The 19,597-nt window shown below is 41.7% G+C and overlaps 2 protein-coding genes across 2 annotated transcripts in view; one reads left to right on the top strand and one right to left on the bottom strand.

Moving 5' to 3' along the window:
* SHISA3 (shisa family member 3) overlaps positions 1–3,730 on the top strand; it is an 11,476-nt gene extending 7,746 nt beyond the window's left edge. The window contains exon 2 of the mRNA XM_023753665.1: positions 2,302–3,730. Within this exon, the coding sequence (XP_023609433.1) occupies positions 2,302–2,741 (440 nt within the window). The 3' untranslated portion in view covers positions 2,742–3,730. The remainder of the gene's footprint in view (positions 1–2,301) is intronic.
* A 5,609-nt stretch (positions 3,731–9,339) lies between these two features.
* Positions 9,340–19,597, bottom strand: part of ATP8A1 (ATPase phospholipid transporting 8A1) — a 207,296-nt gene continuing 197,038 nt past the window's right edge. The window contains 2 exon segments of the mRNA XM_023753617.1: positions 9,340–13,983; positions 15,158–15,249. Of these exon segments, the coding sequence (XP_023609385.1) occupies positions 13,886–13,983; positions 15,158–15,249 (190 nt within the window). The 3' untranslated portion in view covers positions 9,340–13,885.

Below are 19,597 nucleotides of genomic sequence, written 5' to 3'. Positions count from 1 at the left end.
TTTGGGAAAGCCGCCGAGGCCCCGGGCTCGGCGGGCGGCTACACAGAAGGTCTGTGGGGGCAGCCACTAGGCTGGCCTTTGATTCTGGGGGTGACGAGGGCGACCATTGCGGGCCCCGTCACTCCGGAAGGTGCCGAGGGCGCGGAGAATGCAACTCTTGGGGCGCGCTCCTCTGCAGCCCCGCAGCGCTAGGGAACTTCAGCCACTTCTCCCCCCCCTTTGTGGTCTTTTGGTAGCGTTTCTAAACCGCTCTCCCATTTTCCGACTTCCTTTCATTTCTCTGCATCGAATTACCCTCTGCAGCCCACCCCCTATTGTCACGCCTTTCAGAGAGGCCGGGGTCCTCGCGGCGGAGATTTAGAAACCAGGGTCGCCGGGGCTTCCCCGCCCCCTATTCTCACGTCGGAAAACACGGGTCAAATTTCCGCTCACTTCAGAGCGGAATAAATCACAACCCCAGCAGAGCAACTTTACACGCTAACAGAAAAAAAAAAAAAAAAAAAAGACCTTCCCACCTGAGTCCGAACATCAGGGAAACCCTTTAGAGCCCCGGGCGATGGTTTTACGGCCCGGAAACCGGAGGAGCGGGCGGAGCTGAGCGCCCCGCACCCCCGACTCGGGCGCGGGCGGAGGTCCGAAGCCTGGGAGAGACGGCCCGGCCAGGCGAGGAGAGGTGGGGAGAGAATGAATGAATGAATGAATGAGGCTGGCGCTCCCCCTCCTGCCCCCGCCAGGAGAGGGGTGCGTAACCCAGAGGAAAGGGGAGCCCGCTCTTCCCTAGAATTTCATTGGACTTTCAAGAAATCCAGCTTTGGGGGTCGGGCTGCCCAGCCAGGAGGATTTGGGAAGCGGCTACTGGAGAAAAGATCACCAGCGGAAAGTCGGGCACTCTAGGCAGAAAGATACTCTTTTCTCACCTCGGGGCACCCGGTTGCTGTCTGTAGGTACAGAGTGAGCGTAAGCGACCAGTCTACTGCGGGGGGGCCCACGGGCTCTGCTCAGAGGGAGCGCAGCCCCCGCACTCACTGCGCTGGGGTCTGGCAGGTTCTCACCGGCTGTGGCTTTGTGGTTTGCCAGCGGTGTCACCTTGGGCCAGTTACGGGACTGCTCTGGGCCTCCTCTCACCGCTACAACGGGCATGCCACTCTCCGAGGCAGGCCGTGGATGGCACGCGAGTGCAGGGACGCTGAGCAGTGCTCATCCCCTCACCCCCGCCTTCCACAGGTGTAACCAAACCTGGCCGAATGGGTGGTCCACTGAGGAGCTTACACCTAGGAGCCCACAGAATTGGGGGTTGATAGTTCCCCGTCACCCACTGCCTCGGGGAACGTAGAAAACTGTCTGGTATCTTTCCATATCTGGAAAATAGAGCCTATCATGCCCACCTCCATGAGACTTGAATCAGATGACAAATAAAAGAGAGCCACGCAGAGGTAGGGCCTTGGGCAACAGGTTTTCTTTCTTCTGTCTCTAAGCTGGAGGCGGCCTGCACGTGTGGCTCTATCGGTCAGGGGGTGCCGCTGGGGTGGGACATTTCCTGTCTGCCTTGTAGAGAGACAAGGAAGTTGGGGTTTGCTCTGCCGGAAGGATGCTCTCACACACAGTCTGGGCCACCAACGCCACGATGTGCATCATGATCTACCTAAAGATCAGCCTCACCTTGGCAGGGTTTGCGTGGGAGTTGAGAGGCAGATGTGTGGCTGCTGGAGTAGGCATCCCCACTTATTTCTGGAAACATCCAGAGATGACCATTTGTGATGCATTAGGAGACAGTTAATTGGGGCCCACTGTGGGTTTCTTCACACAGCTCTTTCCATAGTCTGGCAAATTCCGGAGGGTCTCATTTAACAGGCCTAGTTCTCTTCGCTTAGATTGGAGATTCTGGGATGGGAGATGGACTTTCAGCCTCAGCTATGGGTCAAAGCCCTAAGGCCCCACCGTGATAAAACTACTAAAACCCGGATTTAAACCCAGAGTTACAGTAACCAAGAAAAACCCACCGTTTCCTTTCCTCAGTGCGTGAACAGGATCGAGCCTGTTCCTTCTGACTTCCAGATGTGCAATATGATGGCTAATTGCTAACAGAGGCTACAGTATCAGTTTCCTTCCTCTCCGCTAGGAGCAAGAATATTCCCTCATCACAGTTTACACTCTAGAAGTTACCAGTAACAAGCTCTGAGAAGTTGGGCTGACCAGTGGGAGTACTGAGCCGCCCACCTCCCACCCCTGAGCTGCCCGGAGTTTGGGAGACCCCTGTCCCAGCATCTGTCTATGTCCCTTTTTTTTGTTTTTGCCTTTTAGAGCCTGTCTACGTCCCTTTCCTGATTGTCGGCTCCATCTTCATCGCCTTCATCATCCTGGGCTCTTTAGTGGCCATCTATTGCTGCACCTGCTTGAGACCCAAGGAGCCCTCCCAGCAGCCAATCCGCTTCTCCCTCCGCAGCTACCAGACAGAGACCCTGCCCATGATCTTGACCTCCACGAACCTCAGAGCACCTTCCAGGCAGTCCAGCACAGCCACCAGCTCCAGCTCCACGGGCGGCTCCATCCGAAGGTTCTCCTTTGCCAGGGCAGAGCCAGGCTGCTTGGTGCCCTCGCCACCTCCGCCGTACACCACAGGCCACCCCATCCACCTGACCCAGCCGTCCGGTTTCCTGGTGTCACCCCAATACTTTGCGTACCCGCTCCAGCAGGAGCCCCCACTGCCTGGGAAGACCTGTCCAGACTTCAGTTCCAGTTGACAGGCCCCGGCCAGACATCCATCACGCGGTATAAGGGCAGGCGGGTGGGATGCTGCTGTCAATGCCACAGATATTTGCGAGGACACTTCCCTGGAACCCAGCGATGCCATGGAGGAGAGTTAGGAAAATACGACGCTTTCTAGTCTTCAGGTTCCTGGCTCCAGTCACAGCATGACTGTGTTAGATAACTGCTTTCTGGCTTTGAAAACATGGTGACCAGTACATTTCAATTTATGCTACTTTTATTCAAAAGATACAATAGTTCAAACTTTACAGTTGCCAACAGGTTGAAGATGTTTTATTGGACAACTCAGCTGTATTGTTTAGAAAAAGTCTACATGTTCTTTTCTCATTATAAGTTGTTTAGTGAATTATAATACAAATATATGCATAAATAAGCAAAGGGCAATACCTGGTTGTACTAGTAATTGTTGAAGGTCCACTTAAAAGAATTTACTACTAAGTAAACTGAGGGGACAGTGAACAACCTATTTATGATTTTGGGAGCGACCTAACTATGAATAATGTTAGCATCATCAGAAACAGGTACTTTTTAAGTTAATAATTAAATTGTGTTTAAACTATAAGAGCTTTTTTCAGAATACAAGATTTTGATAACCACAGGAGGCGTTTAAAGTTTTCAGTATTTACTCAGCTATTCATGGTAACACAGGACGTATGTGAACGCATTTCCCCCACCCACCTGAGGGAATATTTACTGCAGACTTTTTGTTCAGCAATATTTTCTGTTGAAGTGAAAGTTGGACAGTTGGGTCTTAAAACATTTATATGTAAAATGAATTATGTACAAATGTAAAGATTTATAATTTAATGGATTTACCACATTGACGGTACTAATTATTTAGTAGTCACACTGTAATTTTTTATGTTAATATTAACTGTGGAGTTCAAAGTCCAGCTACTGGTTATAATCATCTAGTGTTACATATTGCAAACGTCACTGAGTTCCATGTCTGATGACTATGCATTTGGGCATGTATCCTGCTGGGTTAGAATAAATAAAATACTTGTTTTCATGAAATCTATTTGAAATTTTAGAGCAAAGCGCTTCATTTCATCTCTTTAATGATACTCTTTGCTATCCAATAAAAGGAAAATTTTTACTTAACACTTCACATTTGAAATGCAAAGAAAAAAGATCTCACATTGATTTTGAACTACATTCAAAAGCTATTTCCTGCACTGGGCTCATGAAAGCAGTCAAGGAAGTGAATTTTTCTCGAGTATCAGCTGGTGGGCTGCATGCCACCCTCAGACGTGTTGGGCTCTTTCTCCTAAGAATCTGGATTTCTGGCTTCTTGTGACCCATAGAAGATGTGAACTGCCCTAGGCTCCGGCCGGCCCTTTTCGGACAGGACACTTGACATTTGCCAGCCTTCTGCCTGGTCCCCCCTACCTGGCCCGTCTCCCTCAGTTCTGTTACCTGCCTGGCTCCTGTAGATGTTTGGGAATCCAGGCCTAAATGAATTCATACTATCACAGGTCACCCTTAGCAGCTGTTTTCAAATACAGTTCGTTAGAGTAAAATTCGGACCCAAGAGTCTCTTGGGCCTACGTTTCTGAAGTAAGTTTAAAGATACTGAGCCTTTGCCCAGTCTAACGGCCAAGGAGCCCTGCCTTCCAGTCTCCTGCTTTCTCCTGTATCTCAAATTAGCCCCCATAATGAAGGAACAAAAGAAAGAAAGGAAGAAGGGAAAGAAGGAAGGGGAAGGGAGAAGAGGAGGGAAGGAGGGAGGGAGGGAGGAACAGAAAAAAGGCTGAGCATAAAAGGATGTACATTTGAGAACATGCTCTGGAACACATTCTTCTGTAATTAGACTGGCTTTATTCATGTTCGTTAAATATGGCTTTTTATATTTTTAAGCTAATCGTCACCTGGGCTCTCATGAGCCACACACCATTGTAAGTATTTATCTGCACTCACTTATTTTATCCTCCCAAAAAAGTCAACGGGGAGTTATTATAATTTCTATTTTACATTTGGAAACCGGCACAGAGAAGTGAAGCAACTTTCCCAAGATCCCACAGGTTATTTTTCCATTGATTTTCAGTGCAAGCAGAAGGGAAGGGGAGAGACAGAGAGAGAAACATCTGTGTGAGAGAGACACATCGATTAGTTGCCTCCCGCACGGGCCCAACCAGGGCCAGGGATCGATCCTGCAACCGAGGTACATGCCCTTGACCTGAATCAAACTCCAGACCCTGCAGTTTGTGGGCTGACACTCCATGCAGTGAGCCAAACCGGCTAGGGCTGCGTTGAGGTTTTGATGCTTCCACGCATGAAACCCCCTGCAGAGCAGAGCACGAGGCCCGGCCCCTCTCTCTAAGGCGGAGATTGTCAACTCTGCTGGAGCCAGTGAGCTCTCCTTAGGACAATTGTTTGGTGACATCCCTTGAACTGTCCTCGTGTGAAATTCATAGATACCACTACTCATATTACACATATAATTGAAGAAATCCATACAATGCCCTAATGGTAAATAGAAAGAAGAAAGAAAGGAAAATTAATTGATTTCAAAATATAATGGCTTGAGCAGACTAACCAAGGACTCAGATGCAAACCTCTTACACAAGATAACTGGCATGTAACATTTCCAAATCAGGACAAATGCAGGTTTGTTTTTTTTTTAAATATGTTTTTACTGATTTTAGAGAAAGGAAGGGAGAGGGAGAGATAGAAACATTAATGATGAGGATCATTGATCAGCTGCCTCCTGCACACCCCCTATTGGGGATTGAGCCCACAACCCAGGCATGGGCCTTGACAGGGAGTTGAACTGTGACCTCCTTGTCCAAGGGTGGATGCTCAATCACTGAGCCCCACCGGCCAGGCCAGACTGATGCAGGTTTGCTAGATTGGCAACTCAAACACCACAGTTGTGCTGCTGCTGTTTGTGATTTTTTTTCCAAACAAAGCAAAGTTTGATATTCTTTTGATTTGCATAGTTATTCTATATCTGGAAAATTCAGTGTATATTAAGGTAGTGCAACTATTACCTTATAGGGACAATGGGGTTAGGTTTTTCTACCAAAAGGAATGGTGGGACATTCCAAAGTCATGATATGTGGACTGTGCCAGGTATTGCAGGATCTCTCCCATGAATGCCCATAGCACACCTGCCCCAGCCCCAAACATTAAGGAGAAAGATGCACCCAGACAATTTCACAATGTCCTCTAGGGGGCAGGACTGCCCCCACTGATAACCATCTAGGTTGTCAGGTTTCTCAAGTAGCTGTACTTTTATTTGCCATCCCTTTGGGGAGCAGTTTTTATCTCTTAGGCAGGATAATGCTGAAGAATGCTGAAAGCTCACATCTGCACATTTCCCTTCCGTAGCAGCATGCTCCCATCAGTCAAGTTCACTGGCTATAAATTGTTTAAAATGAGGCCAGCATTGTGCACCTTACTGAAATATGGCATTCAGTGACACTGAATCAAATCATATCCCCACGTACTTGTTGACATCTAGTACATGTCTTTGCACTTCTCTCTGGAAGCCAGGTAGCTGATAATATTATTATTCACATCCCAGGGTGAAAAGGCCATACTGTGGCAGATTTGCAGGAATCGTTCCATTCAACAATCACATGTTGGACACACTAATGGGTCAGGCACTGTGCTAGAGGATGGGAGTAACAAGGTGAAGAACATGCAGTTCTTCTTCTTCTTTTAAAAAAATACATTTATTGATTTCAGAGATGAAGGGAGAGAAACATCAATGATGAGAAAAAATCATTGATTGGCTGCCTCCTGCATGCCCCCCACTGGGGATTGAGTCTGCAACCTGGGCATGTGCCCTGATCAGGAATCGAGTCATGACCTCCTGGTTCATAGGTCGACATTCAACCACTGAGCAACACTGGTCGGACTAACATACAGTTTTGATTCAAGGAGGCACTTTTCACATGGACTTTAGGCATCACAGCAACTATGTATGATGTTATGGGTACCTTATAAAAGAAGCACGTTATCTTTCCTGCTTTCCAAGAGCTCACAGCCACGTAGGAGAAGATGAACCCCTAATCCAACACTTAGAATTGCAACGATAGGGCAAGTGCATACAGAGCACGCTGGCAGCCCAGGCAAAGGGCACCTCACTCATCCTGGAGGCGATGAGGCTGCACTGAGCAGGGAGCGATGAGTGGGAGCTGAGTGAAGAAGACTGGATGGCCAGGGGGAGAGGAGTCTGGAAATGAGGGGAAGAGCACAGAATTCACAGGGAGGCAGAGAAGCACCCACAGTGTGAAAGGACAAGGAGCATCCTGGAAACTAGACAAAGAATTCAAAGAAGAGAGTGGAGAGACAAGCAGGATCAGATAAGAGATCTTGGAAACCATGGTGGTCGGATGTTTATCAAATACAAGAAGGAGCCTTGAAGGATTTTATGAGGGAGAGTCACTTGATGACATCTTCATTTTGGAAAGATTAGACAGCCAAGCTAACATCGGGTCACTTCAGACTCCCAGGAGGTGCTCACCGAAGCCCGCCACACTACAGAACATGGAGGAAACTGGTCTGATGCTTTGTTACCCTCCCAATGAATTTGAGTCTACATTCTTTACGACACCTACCTAGAAGGCCTAATTTTCTCAGGGAAATCTATTGGGGGAACAGTGGTTAATTGTGTACTATTGTACATGTCTTATAGAGAGAATGGATTATAAGGGTCAGTAGTGTTTGTGCTACATTATGAGAACCCAGAATGATATAAAATACAGATAGAAATACTACATGACAAATATCTCTTCCTTTACACATGAGAAACATAAAACCAGAAGGTGAGTTAGCACAGATTTTAGGGTCATAGTGTCTAGTGTCTGGGTTAGTTTTCTGGCTCTTACTTATAAACTGATTGACTTTGGGCCACTTCATTTCACTGTGTGTGTGTGTGTGTGTGTTTTTCATCTGTAAAATAGAAATATTAATGGTACCTTACTGTTTAGGGCTGTCATGAGAAATAGGTAGTTAGGGTCCCTGCCTCATATCACTTGCATTCTAGTAGGGAGGGAGCTGTGTCGTTGTTAATGATAAATGATAGAAAGCAGATGAAATACCCTAAAATAAAAATGAAAGGTAAGTACTGTGGGAGGGCAGGTGTAACTGTTGATGGGAGTGCAGGGAACAGAGAACATGGTCCGATGGTTTGACAGAGTTAGTCCATGATAATCCATGGCCTCCTCTGATACCTGGCTCATTTACCGTTATGGCCTGGGACAGAGCACCTTCCTACCCTGTTGGGTACTAATGGCCTGTGAGTTTATGTTATCATCTGCATACCCCGCCCTCCCCCCCCCCCACACACACACATTTAGTATAGTAGGTTTGCTTTAAAATGGTTATTTCATTCTAAAGCCAGCAGATTGTAGTTTTCATTGTTCAAATGGAGAGACTGTTCCCTCTTATTTTCCCCGCCTCTCCATTCTTTATTGATGTCATCATTAGCTCCTTCTCATGGTGAAGAATTTCCCAGATTGACCTAAGTCCATAGGAAATTTCCTGCCTAAAATGAGGTAACCAAAAAGGCTCCTGAAAATATACACAATCATAATTAGCAATCTGATCCATTTCAAAAGTAAGAATTTATGGGCATCTTAAACTATCAAGGAACAAATCGTTAACATTTTTTTATATGTACATGGCTACTTTAAAATTGCAATTAAATATTCGTTATTAATGAAGTTATTCTGACAGAGAATTCTTATTTGAACCGCTAGTTACATAGTTTAAACGTGAAATAACAAGTGAATGTACCACAGCCATAAGAATATGAAAGCTTCTAAACGAGGAAGCATACTGAATTTACAAGAATTCATTACAGGTAACTTTTCTGTCTGCATATTGTTTTGCTGTGGGGTTTTGCTTGGGGTAGTCACACCCAACTGTTGTCCCTGAGAAGACTGGAAAGAACTGGGGCCCTCACTCGAACACAACCAGGGGCACCTCATATTGCTTCCTCAGTGTCTGCGAACTAAGCCTCTGCCAGCAGGTCGCTGGAGTGCAGCTCCTTACCGGTTAGCCAACCATGCCTATTTTTGATGGAACTATTGTTGTCATTTCTGATGTTTCCTGTACTTTTGTGTCACATGGCAATTTCATCGTTTTCTGGTTACTTGCTGTAAATGTAATGGCTAAACCGAACCACTTTCTCATGAACTGAAAAAAAAACACCCAAAAAACAAAAAACACTGGTGGGTTTAGAGACCTGAGAAATTTACCCTGGGGGGGGGGGGAGCTGCTCACTTGCAGGCTGATTTGCATATTAAGGGGGGCAATCCTGGAAGGCTTTTCTGACTGCAGAATCAGAATACAGTAATTTCACTTAAAATAATATTTTCTTTCTGACACTTAATTGCCAAAACTCTCCTTCTTCCTAAACCAATGTTAATATACTCCACCCCACGTTTCCTTTAGGTGGGTAAAGAAGAAGGGATTTTTATATATCACTGGGGTTGTAAACAAAATATGTTAATAAAGCTATTAAATGGATACCCCTTCTCAGACTATATAGTTATGTGGATTTGAAGGTTTTATAAAACAATATAGTTTCTAAAACTAGCAATTAAAACTTTAACAGTATTTTTTTATGTAATGGTAAAGTTTATTTCATTTTTAATAACAATTAGAAGACAAAATGTTTAAAATTTGCAGTTTAAAACATGCACATTCACAAAAGGCCAATGACACGTAACACTGCATAGAACGGGTTATTACTCAACTTAGTAACTATTTATAAAACACAGTGCATTGAACATCGACATAAACAAACCTGAGAAAACTACTATGACCACAGATTCAACACTCTCCACTCATGCAGCTTCACAATTTCTACAGCAGTTTCGGCAGGAATGGCTTTTCATGGGGCTGAAAATGCAATTTTATCACTAATGCAAACTGCAATTTTCCATAGTAGCTGCCTTGCAAGGCTGCCTGTTTTTTTTTTTTTTTAAACCTAATAAACTTGAAAATGTGAAAAATGAAGTTTCAAGTAGTAAAACAAGAAGAAATAGTATTTACTGCAGTTATGGCTTCTATTCTAGAACCAAGAAACATAAAAATATTTATTATTATTTTTAATATTCTGCTCACATCTTTGCAAGAGCAGATTTACCTATGGAAAGTTGCTGTTAATTCAGAGTAAGCAAGTATGAAATTTAGCTTTTTTCCTACTTAAGGGAGATTTATTTGCTGAGTTTTGTGAGCTTTATTAAGAGATTCTCAGAGGCCAGCTAAACAAAAGTTTCAATTAAATTTGTTCAAATTTGTTTATAAAATAATTTACTTATTAAAAAAAGTTGTGCAGCAGACCAATTAATTTGTCCACTGAATATTAAATTCCAGGTAAGCCATGATAGAATTTTAAAAGGAAAAATAAACATCAAGATTTACAGCAATAGCCATGCATTGGCCTGGACCACTTTAAATATTAATTCATGCAAACCATAAACCTATCAAAAACACAGCTGCTCTCATACAGAAAATAAATCAAGATGGAAAATGAAAAACATTTATTTCCTTTCCTTTAAAATTTAACTTACATTCCATTTTAATAGCTGTTGAAGGTTAATTAAAATGCAGCAAAGTAGAACTAAGTTTCACAAGTGACTTCAGTTATTTTAATGCGAGAAAAATCAGACTATGGTCTCTTTAAGAGGCATTATAGAAATATTCATCATTAAAAAGCATTACTTAGGTAACAAACTGTATGGTGTTATGTTACATTAAGTAACTGACAAAAAGAATTCATAGGACTGGCCCATATGATTAAATGGGGTGGGCATTTTCTTGATAAATTTTGTAGATGATTATGAGATTATAGACTTACTTGATGATACAAGTTTTAAAATCAGGAACCGTCCAAGAGCAACTACACAGAAATAAACACTGACGATTATTTTGCTTTGTAATAATGATGACCTGGTTATAAATAACTTAAAACTACGAATATACAATCTATTACTTTCAGACTAGCATTTGTTTTCTGAAAGAACATTTTAAATGGCAGATTATAAGTGATGTATAGTGCACTCAATGCCCAACAAGTTACCCCGTGACTTTCCTATTGGATGTTTAGGATGCAGAATTGCAAAATTAAAATATAAATGTAATGGTCAGAATAGATGCTTAAGAGGAATCACTGATTCTATTGAATGACCACACAATTTATGTAAATGGCTAATATTATTGAGCTGAATACAGTTCACCTGACTTAACTTCACGCCCCTGCTGAAGCAGGCTTGCATCAGTCAGAGTGGGGAGTGGGAGGGTGGGCACACAGATCTCATTTTAAATTTACTACATTCCTGAGAAACACCATTTCCCTGCTAGCAATTTCTACCATATAGCATCTTTCTGGGTGTGAGACACCAATATATTTTTATATGTTATATAAAACATTTAGAAAGTTCATGCACAGGGTCACTGTACTATTCAACTTTTCAATCCGAAACGAATGAGGATTTTCTGCTGTAAGTAGTATTTTCTGAATTGTAAATATTGAAAGCAACGGTGTTAGCATTCGCCAGTGTCCCTACAAGGGACTCTTTAATGGCAGAGTACGTGTCCTTTATTTTCAGAAAATACACGTGAAAAGCCATTTCAACTGTTTATTGTAGTCCTGGTAAACTGTGTGACGGTTTTTCTCCTTGGGCAGGTGGAAAAACCAGAGGGTTTTCTCTAATCCAGCACTATGAAGTCACTGCCACCACAATGTTATATTTTAAGTTTCACCAAGGAGATCACTCCCTGCTGCCCCCGGCCCCCCAACCTGCCCCACTCCCACCCAAGAAGCAAAAAAATGGACTTAATATTGATAATTCAAATACAGGGCCAGGGGACAAAAGAAGCATAAATTAGTCCTATTTCTGATCATGATCCTATACATTATTAATCATGAGTATTCTACTCATATTGAAGAGCTCCACAGAAACAATCCATGTTTCGAGGTAAAATAGAACTTTTCGTTTTCTGAAGTCATAACATTAAGTTTTATTATATTCATCATATTTTCCTATTAAAGCTTTGGAGAAGAATGCCACCAGTGAGGTGAGGGCAAGTGGAAGCCACTGGTGTCTGTTAACTGCTATGAGGTGTTCTCTGGAGGGATGTCCGCCATTCTTGTTTAATTTTTGTGGTTGGACTTCAACTGTCAGGAGACCCAGAAAAGCCACTTTCATAGATCCACTCAGTAGACAGTCAAGGCCTGTGACTTCAGAATTTTGAGGATGACCTTGCACCTATGGCTTTGCTGGATGTTTTGATTCACGATTCTCTTCATCTAAACCCCAAGTGGGAAGGGACTGGGAGGTGAAATATGTCAGCTCCTGGCCCCTTTTAGGTTAGAATTATGTATGTGTGACAGCCTCTCTTATTTGTAGAAAATGTGGGAGGCATGCTTGTAACCAAATAGCTAAAAATACAGCGAAAGGAAAGGTGTGCCGCCTAATTTTAAATCTAGATTGAGAAAAAGGGCGAAGAGAATGTGAAATTATTCAATTCAAGGAGTGATTTGGAAAATCACCTCTCTTCTCAATTCTAGTTTACTTTTTTTCTTTTTAAAGAGGAATTTCTACCTATTTTGCTGGTAAGTCCACTTAAAGGCAAACGGGCTTTTTGGGAATAAAAGGCAAAAAGTTTGCATCAATCTCTGAAGTGTATCTGAAAACTAGAATTCCTTTTGAAGTTCTTCCTGAATGAAAGAATCATTTTAAAAAATAGTGTAGAAAACTGGTTGTGGTTTTAAAACAGCCCCTTCACCATTTATTGTTGGTAGCAAAATAGGCATTTCCGATGCCTTGAAAATGCTCTAAATAATGAAACTGAACATACAGTTTGGAACATGTGAACAAAACCAGCTCATGATGAAAAGTGTTCTTTGATGGCAAAGTTATAAGGCTTGAGTAACATAGGTATTTTTTTTTAATGGGGAAAATGTACTATTTATTTGTGCCAATTAGCAGCATGTGACCAATTTTGGGAGCTGCTTGACAAGTGAACTGTGAAGTAATTCTCAGCCTTAAGTTTCAGGGAGTCAGCATAACACAGCGTGTGCTACATAAGACAGCAGGCGTCTCTAGTGGGAACGCACAGGGAGAACCAAATCACAGGACAAAAGCCCATGCGTTTGTCCGACATGGTATTTCAAACATCCCGACAGAAGCATGAGAAATCCCATGTGAATACATAAGCATATTTTTCTTAAGAGAGAAAACTTTAAGACAAAACGATAATCACTCCATCTAAAGCAGAAGCCAGATTTTTAGAAAAGTCTAAATGATGATGAAACCTCATTAGAAAGGACTGAGACATAAACACAGTTGTAGAAATCAGTATTGTAACGACAAGAGTCACATTACCACGCGTGCCCTCTAACTTGAACAAATACACAAGACAGACGAGAAAAAAGCGTTTGTAAGGCCAAAGGTGCAACATCACAGATTTTAGTAGCAAATGCCTTGAAATACTCATTTTTGCAAATCACTCTTAGATTTGAAAAGTCGAGCATGCAGATCTTATAGCAGGACTGGAGGTAAACTCTCAAATTTCTGGGCAAATGACTACTGAGTGAGAAATACATTTATTGAACTTCTTTGGCAAACACATATCGAGACAATTTTTGACACAAACACTTATTAATGTCTTGTTTAGAAATTTTGTTCAGTAAGGTGAGTCAGTTCCTTAAGAATGCTGGCTCTTCCCCCCCCAACATATTCTGAAATCTATCAAGAGCCTCTCTCATTTATTACCATTTTAGAGTTTTTTTTTTAATGGTTGGTCGCTTTGTGGTATAACCAATAAATTGTCAGTTACAGCCCCACAAGAACGGCTTAAGAATACTGATCTATTCTCAGTGTAAGAAAGCACTCCTGGCAAAATACAAGGTCGTTTTCAATTTCTCTTTACAAAGACTTAGCAAAGACTTTAAAAAATCTGAAAGAGATGGTGTTACAGTAGATCGCACAGTGCTTATGTCTATAATGTACATGAATCTGAATGTCAATCAACGACATGAGCTCAGATCCACCTTTCACCTCCCTGGACCAGGCTGCAATTGGTCAGCAGATTCCGGTGAAGACCTGGGAGCGCTCCTCAGGGACACAGCGAGCCTGCTGGGCGCCCCTCCCCATCACCATTCATCAGGTCTCTGCTTTGTGGTATCATAGGCCCTAATCACTTCTGACTGTGAGACGATTCCATTTTCATCTTGAGAGAAAGCATACCCGTCTGGAAGTTAAAGATAAAAGAGAAATGATCATCATGAAGTCACTGGAAATCTCTTGTTAGTCTGAGTTCTGAGTGCTCCTTTTCTAACTTGGCGAACTAATGCGTCCCTCCCCCCTTTAAAAGCATGATGACACTAATTTTTAATGTTGGGAAAGGACAGAGACTCAAGAGCTACATGCGGAGTGGGACGGATGCCTGGCTTAGAGTCTCTGAGTTCTCTCCCTAGATGCATGAGCGGGCACTCTCAATCCCTCTCAATTCTCCGTTCAGCATCTCAGGTTCAACCCCTCTAATTTTTGCTTCCTGGCTTCCAGAGGGATAGGGGAGCCCAGTCAAGAGGGCACTTGTATGTCCACATAGATTAGGTGGGTGAGAGGGAAGGAAGAATGAAAGTGAAGAGGCGATAAGCACATATAACTACGAATGGTGGAAAAATGGTCTCTCCCTCAGACAATATTCTGCTTGGCTTTGGGCAACTACAAATAAACTCACTCAAGCCCCAACAGGGCTGGTGGGGGCACATGGATGAGACATGGCTCCCCAGGGGATCACATCTCTTGAAGTATAAAGAGCAAAAGCATTCAATATGAGTGTATATAAATAAAAATAAATTATATGTGGAAACAACATGAAACAAAAGATATATTACTCACATAAATACACTTACTACAGGGTTTTATATATTATATTCTTTTGAAATGTTAAGAGGGCATGGTACCTAGTAATTTCTTACAACTCCAAATGTCCATAAATATTTTTGAAGGGGAATATATATGTTTCATTGTTCTGCATGAAAGCTGAAAAGGCTATTGCAAAGTTATTCAAGTAGAAAAGATAACAATACAGAGGGAGCTTTTAAGAGTTAAGATTTATTTTCCTGGTTCCTTTTAAGATTTAAGGAAGCAAGGGGCATGTGGAAATATTATTTTTCTTTAAATGAAAGCAGCAAGATTTTAAAGTGCTCTGTCTTTTCTGCTAAAAGTGAGATGGCTGAGGTCAAAGGATTCTCTAAACATTTGATATTTACAGAACATGTTGCCAAATATGCAAAAGTTGTTGTAGGTGCTACTTTTAAATAGTTAAATGTCCCTAAAGTCAAAATACTGTTCTCATGAATGCTATGAAGTAATGGCAGAATTTAAAAAAAAAAAAAAAAAAGCACTCAAATACTTACGGAGCAGGTTTTGTTGCAGCGACTCGGACCGGTACAAGTTTACGTGGTTCTTCTTAAAGACGTTCTTGAGCAGTTGTGCCCTCTCTGTGAGGCTGCAGAGCAGGTGCAAACGTGTGAAATGAATGACCAGCTCAGCGGAGACCCCAGTGTGCCCGCAGGACCACCAGAGAGACTTAGGCTTACACAAAAGGTTGCCTGAGAAATCTGTGGTCTAGTGATTTCTTTATTACCCCCATTTTCTCAGCTAATGAGATTTCAAGAGTTTAGATAGAAGACTATTTTGTCCCCAATAATCCAGTCAAAAGATTTCCCCCACCTCCCAGTTATATTTAAGTCAAACGGAAATATACAACCTGCACAATACAATTAATAAAAAATAAAACAAATCTTCCAATAGTTTATTTGCTTCTAAAATCTTAGTTGACTTACTACGTATATTTTAAGCACAGCCGTGTTTTAGAATTACAATAATTAATTATTATTATAGCTTTTTCCTACTTTGAGCATATTTTGGTATGCAATATACTTTTTCATTTTTATAAAGAAATCCTGGAAATTACACAAAGAAGAAATTTCTTAGACTACTTAATTAGGAAAATTCCATTACCTCTGATACAATATAAAATGTGTCACTTAGTTTCATTTTAAAATAAAAGAATTGTCTTCAGAAAATAATTATAGTAGGTAAAATGACAAGAAAAGATTCATTTTTCAATAAATGTTTAGAATAATCTTTTCTACAGGAACAAATTCATATGATTAATTATGTAAATTCTAAAAGGACACTGCATGAAATGATGCATCAGTTTTTCCCCCCAATACACATAGAACTGTCTTACATAGTAGGGAAGTCAAATATTGGTTGAATACATGAATTTGAATGATAATCCTGAGATGCCCTTTGAAACATCATCAATCCTCCCAATCACGCCAGTTCTCCATTGGTTGATTTATAAAACTCTGCTTTGCTATCAAAGAACATAATAAGCATGAAGAGCTAATAAGAAATCTATATGCGTTGCAGTAAATGTTTATACAATTTTGTTTTAATCACTGGAACGGACTCAGTTGAAAATTTTCCATCTTGCATTTTCCCCACTATAAAAGCTTCAGCTAAATTGCTGTAAGTTATGTTAGTTCAGTATTTTGCCAATTATTTTGAGACCCTGAAATGGAACAATTTTTAATCATATGTAAAAGAAAAAAACACCCGGATCCTCTGCAAAATGAACTTGTAATTACACAAATATTTAGGCTTTTGCTGAAGTAAAATATTTAGAAATGTTGACATTTGTAGTAATCTTCCACACATATTTTTTAAAGTCTAGGGATGTTAACTGGTACTTATTAGACATACTTTATTGTCACTGGGAATTAGCTACATTAAGGCAAGAAAGCTAATTCATCTAAAGCTCCAGTGGTTTTGCAAATATTTGTAGAACTTGCTTTTGCCAGTGAAATAAACAGATAAGGGAAAAGGGGCCATTTTTACCGCCACTTTTCTTACTCCATTTTAAAATGATCTAACATTACAGAGCCGGGGACCCTGAGGGACACTGAAATATGTAACTGCTCTGGGGAAGTGGGCAGCTTGAGCAGCAGGTGGTCTGATTTTGTTAGCAGAGCCTGGCCGGCTGGGGTGCTGGGAAGTAAAATGGAAATGACTACAGAAGACTAGGGGATGGTAATGTATCATTATATAGCAGCTTTCCCCCCAAATACCTTTTCCAGGTCTCAGGCTGGCCTTCCTAAATGCATAATGCTTTCACATTACAACATCAAAGTGTTAAGAAGGCGGACATGAGAGTTTCGACTTTCACATTATGGCAACTCACACATATAAGAAAATGTTTAGTAACATTTCAAACAAGGCAACACTGAATTTCACTCAGCGGTTATATATAAAGCTAATGTCTAGTGTTAAAAAAAAAAAGCACTAAGAAAGTCTTTCCTGGGGAAGGAGCTCATCGCCTGGAAAGAGCATGGGCTCTGCTGTCCTACTTTGGTTTAATTCTGAGTCTCTTATGTATGAGCCGGGCCCCCTTAGGCAAACCCTCTCAGCCATCTCATGCATAAGAGGACAATCCCTAACCCTAGGCTGACTGAGGATTCAGTGAATGGTATAGTTTCCAGCACAGTGACGGGCACTCAACAAATGCTACTCCCCTCACCACTTGCCAGATCCCCAAAAGTTACAAAAATCAACTAGCCTCTAGCCTGGCTGGTGTGGCTCAGTGGTTGAGCGTGGACCCCTGAACCAAGAGGCCATGTTTTGATTCCCGGTCAGGGCACATGCCTGGGATGTGGGCTCTATCCCTAATAGGGGGCATGCAGAGGAGGCAGCTGATCAATGATTCTCTCATCATTGATGTTTCTCTCTCTCTCTCTCTGAAATCAATTAAAATATATAAAATCAACTAGAACAGAGATCATAACAAAATAAAAGATGCCTTGGTTTTTATTCAACACTACTTTAACAGGAGATGTCTACGACTTACATGTGCTTAATTTATAATGCTCACACTCCACTTCCTTAGTAGCTATGAGTTTTGTGTGCTTTCTGCTTTAGCTACCTACTGTTACTTCTTATAGAGCAGAGTTGCTCCTAGAGAATAGAAATGCCATTCACAGGAGGGTGCTTAATAAATAGTAAGTGATGATGATTTGTGTTTACTATTTTCTCTAGTCTTATCTTACCTTAATTAGAGAACTACTCATCAGGTCAAAATTATGCCATTTTGTGCCATTGATGTTTATGGGTACTGATATTACTATCAAGTCACATTATAAAATATGCTGGTAACATGTTAACCATTAATAGGTGTGTTAAAAGTTCAGTTTTGTTGAATAGCTAAACATAGTGTGAGAAGAAAAGTGAGTAGGATTCCTTCTCCTTAAAAACTGCATCTTCTTCACAATTCTTAGTGGTTTTCCTCAATTTGTATAGTCTTTCATATACATGCCAAGTTATGCAAATTTTGAATTTGTTTATTGCAATTACATACACAACAACTACCACTTAAATATTGTTACCTTATTTTCAAACCCACTAAAATTTTGCAACTTGGATATCTGATGGAGGTGAGCTGGAATGATAACATGTTTTAAAATAATACTTCATTTAGAAACACTAAAAAAGTATAGGTAGCCCTAGACAGTTTGGCTCAGTGGATAAAGCATCGGCCTCTGGACTGAAGGGCCCTGGGTTCGATTCCTGGTCAGGGCGCATGCCCGGCTTGTGGGCTCCGTCCCTGGTGGGGGTGTGCAGCCAATCAATGACTCTCTCTCATCACTGATGTTTTGATCTCTCTCTCCCTCTCCCTTCCTCTCTGAAATCAATAAATATATATTTAAAAAAAGTATAGGTAAACCCATTTACTATCCTGGAACATGTCATGAAGTATTTTCAATAATCTTTTGAGAGAGGTAAAGATGCATTTGTCTTTATGTTGGGTTGCCAAGCTATTTTGGTTGGGTCATTAACCGTTTGAGTCTCAGGGGGTATTGAAAAAAACACTGTCGAAGAATCCCAAACAGCGCATTGTCCACAATGTTCGAAATGTGCTGGGTTTTCTCGACATAAAATCTCAGCAGCGCGATCGCGCTGCTTGGGACTCAAACGGTTAAAATGGATCTCCTCAGGAAAGTAAATAATAACCCTTCATTGATTGAATGCTTAAGTGTGTAGCACGCGACAGCTGTCTGTACGAGGTGGTGGTGGTGGGGAGATAAACAATGAACGTAACAGGCCTAATCTCTGCTCTGGAGGAGAGAGCATTTTCTTGTACGGTCACTTTACTCTAGCAATGCTGGACAGAACCATTGTCACAGTGATGAGTAGGCCGGGGAAAGCATTTGTCTGCTTATCCTAAACCCCTAGAAATTTATATAACGCACATAAAATCCAGCATGACAACTGAGAAATACCGTTTCTTTTCTCTTAGTTCTTGGACAATGTCATTATTGCTTTTTGTTAAGATAAACAATACAGGGAAAGGCTGGGAGAGACCCCCATCACCATCCACATGACCAAATTACCTGACATCCATACTTCCCTACCCTTTAAGGCAGGAGTTCTCAACCTTCCTAATGCCGCGACCCTTTAATACAGCTCCTCATGTTGTGGTGACCCTCAATTTCATGGTTACAAATGGAACATAATTAAAGCATAGTGATTAATCACAAAAACAATATGTAATTATATATGTGTTTTCCGATGGTCTTAGGCGACCCCTGTGAAAGGGTCGTTCGACCCCCAAAGGGGTCGCGACCCACAGGTTGAGAACCGCTGCTTTAAGGATAAGGCTCTGGACCAAACAAAGGCGATGGGCCAATGAATGAGGATTCACCTGAGGATCCTGGATAAAATTCTATTAAAAATGGCTGATGATGATATGCTGGCTAATGTCTACAGTTAGATATCAAAAATTATGAGTCTCA

Source organism: Myotis lucifugus, unplaced genomic scaffold (genome assembly GCF_000147115.1).
Source record: "Myotis lucifugus unplaced genomic scaffold, Myoluc2.0 scaffold_48, whole genome shotgun sequence".
In the NCBI taxonomy this organism is placed as follows: domain Eukaryota; kingdom Metazoa; phylum Chordata; class Mammalia; order Chiroptera; family Vespertilionidae; genus Myotis; species Myotis lucifugus.
This window is presented reverse-complemented; position numbering and strand designations above follow the sequence as displayed.